The sequence below is a fragment of the Brienomyrus brachyistius genome, chromosome 10 (assembly GCF_023856365.1).
Source record: "Brienomyrus brachyistius isolate T26 chromosome 10, BBRACH_0.4, whole genome shotgun sequence".
Lineage (NCBI taxonomy): Eukaryota > Metazoa > Chordata > Actinopteri > Osteoglossiformes > Mormyridae > Brienomyrus > Brienomyrus brachyistius.
The window spans coordinates 23,214,810-23,217,837 of record NC_064542.1 but is presented as its reverse complement, the minus strand read 5'-3'; the positions used below and the strand labels follow the sequence as shown (position 1 = coordinate 23,217,837).

General features: G+C 43.9%; 1 protein-coding gene across 2 annotated transcripts in view; it reads right to left on the bottom strand.

Annotated features, from left to right (window-relative positions):
• wu:fb13g09 (ATP-binding cassette sub-family C member 5) overlaps positions 1-505 on the bottom strand; it is a 21,605-nt gene extending 21,100 nt beyond the window's left edge. For both annotated transcript variants that reach the window (XM_049029029.1, XM_049029030.1), the window contains exon 1: positions 203-505. In XM_049029029.1, coding sequence (XP_048884986.1) covers positions 203-204 — 2 coding nt within the window. In that variant the 5' untranslated portion in view covers positions 205-505. The remainder of the gene's footprint in view (positions 1-202) is intronic.
• Between the last annotated feature and the right edge of the window lie 2,523 nt (positions 506-3,028).

Sequence of the window (3,028 nt, the reverse complement as noted above, 5' to 3'; positions counted from 1 at the left end):
TCACTTCTCCTGTCATTGGTTTACAAAATTGCTTTAGACCAAGTCTCATGAAAATTCGGAGAAAGATAAGAGCTTGGCTTTTGGTTGACTCCCGACTTTGGGGCCCCCGTGAGCGGCCTGACAACAGCAATAACGCCACTGACAGCGCCGATGATCCCCAGCACAGTGATGTATCCATAAGAAATGAAGAAAGGGCACTTACATGATTAATCAGTGCTCTGACCTCTTCACTTTGTTCAGCATTCAGCTTTGTGAATTATTAAGTTGTGGTGCAGTAACTCCACCGAACTGTACGTTTCTAAGGGCATCGCAAAAGGACACCTCCTTATCGCTCATGCCACATTCTGCGCATACTGATAGTCCGGCGTTTTTTAATTGTACTTTGCGCTAAAGCTTGAGATAAAGTCCCAGGACAAGTGGACCCGCCGCCTGAGCTGGCACCTCAGTCCGAGCGGCTCCGCTCCGCAGCGCTCCGCAAGCCGCCGCCGTCTCGCCGCTTTTGGAATCGGCTAAATCCCCGTGACACCACGTGACGCGTGGGGAGCCAATGGCGACGGGGCGCCACGTCGTTGTCATGGAGCCAGCGACGCTGGCGACGGAACCAGCACGTGCGAGTCGCCGAGGCCTGGCGACAGCCTGATTTGCGGCCGTATCTGAAAACAAAAATAGATACAAAAAAAGATAAAGCAAAGGGAGCGAAGGCAAAAACAACATAAGAAAAACAAATCTGAAGCACATTTTTTTTAAGTATTCGAAAACTTTTACCTCGGGTCGGGTTGACGGAAATAAAGACGTTAAAGTTACCTCATTTCATTTCAATTTGTAAGTGAATAAAACTTCTAGTACTACTACTACTACTACCACTACTACTACTACTAATAATAATAATAATAATTAGAATAATAATAATAATAATTATTATTATTATTATTACAATAATACTCATTATTATTGTCGATATTAGTGATAATAATTATTATAATCATTATTTTTAGTAGTAGTATTAGTATTGGTAGTATTAAACTGGTAGATTTATCATAAAAAAATATGTAGAGGGACGTACCAAATATGTATAACGAAAGTTATATGTAATATGAAGTAGCTCAGTGGAGCAAATCTGGTAGCTGTTGTCTGGAGTTGTCTGTTGTCTGTGCATTATCATCCTGGCAGACTGCAGTCCTACGCTTCACCACAGGATGAATGTGACCAGGCCCCAGAGGGGAGTTTAGTTCGCTTCAACAGTTACCTGTGTCATATTCCACCCCCATCTATATGCTACAAATAATTTTAGATAGACCAAGAATAATGACACTACAAACTTACTGTGTTCCAAAGCTTTCACACAATGAACACGAAAACTGCAGAAACATACTATGTGAATGTACAATCTGACAGGCCTATATATATATTTTAGAAAACTATTACTAAAATATCAGAGTCCAGAGGCTGTTCTTTCCTCACAAATAGCTCATTATATAGTTAACATGTTCGATCCCAAACTTCCATTACTGCATTCCAGCATCATTTTCTTCTGTGATCCTTTTGTTGAGGTAGTTTAGGAAAATGTGGCAAAAAAGGAAAAAAGAGAAACATTCTTTTTCCTTGGAATTTCGTCGCACATACATGTGCACACAGTGAAGGATTGACAAGTAGCATGGTGGTCAAAGCCACAAGCTTGAAATCTTAACCAGCATCGAAGGTATCGCACACACACACACACACACACACACACACACACACACACACACAAATACACAGACACTGTGGGGGGAAATTGGGGGAATCCCTACAACTACACGGGAAGAACATGGAGACTCCACACTTTTAGAGTCTGGGTGTAGACCGAAACCGTAGTCTCAGACGTATGAAGCAAGTGCCAATCACTACACCACTGTGCCACAGGTCCCAGTATAATACTAACAAAAAAATCAATATATTAATGGATTGAATCAAGGAAGTTTAATTGTTAACTTGTGGTTTTCAGTGCTGTTACCTGGGATGTTTTTGCACTCTGTCCTCGGTGTTAACTCGAGAAGCAGCCAGCCGGCTCGGGCTGCCACTTCGGACCGAGGACAGACCTGCAGCCATGCTGAGGGGATGGAGCTCAGGGGTGATTTCACACACCAGCTATGCTGTCTGAGCAGTAAGCATTCAGGTGGGCTGCGATGACGGCGTACGACACCACTGGTGCCAGACTGAAACCCTCCCTGCATAAAGCGTGTCTCCCAAAGACGGCGCTGAGATTTTGACATGTGTATATTCTCACCAAATTTAATAAGTGCTGAAAACGCAAATTCATGCCGCAACCATGAAGCAGGAAAAGCAGTTAGAAGAGGGATGGAATATGAATTTATACTTTGACTCCTTCCAGCGTCATTTGGGTGTAACTAAGTGGATGTTGCTAACATTTGAAAGCAGAAACTTCAACAAGGCATCTTTAAGTTCCTCAGTTCGTACCAGATTAAATAAAAGAGCTCAGAGCTGCTGATGACTGGTAGCGAGTCGCCGGTTTTCATGCTCCCCTCAGTCAGGTAATGGTGACCTCTGCTGGCTCACGGGCAGACTCTCTGGACGTTTACCCGTGCCATTCACGGTTCTGAAACTGAAAGCAAAATGCAGTTGCCGCCACATGTACTGGCAGAAGTCCACACTTCAAGCGCCTCAGCACATTTGGGCTTGAATACAAACCCAAAGGTTAGTTTTAGAGGTGCCCTTTTACGGACGGTGGCAGGCACTTTCAGACAAGGAACACTGAAGTAGTGACAATGTTCATTTGACCCTGGCAATGCTATTTTTTATGATGTTAATAATTTATCACTTGTATTATTTTTTAATGGGAATGTTGCAGCGCAGGGCCTCCCCCTGAATTCTGATAAGGCGATGTGCGCCACAAACAAGGAACCTTTCCCTGCATTTCCCACACAACAGCCGTGGGTGTGAATTCTCACCCAGGATCTTCTCAACAAACACCTAAGCTGGACTGCAGGGCAGCTGTGATGCTTTGAGCTCTCTTGGGAAACGCAGCAGT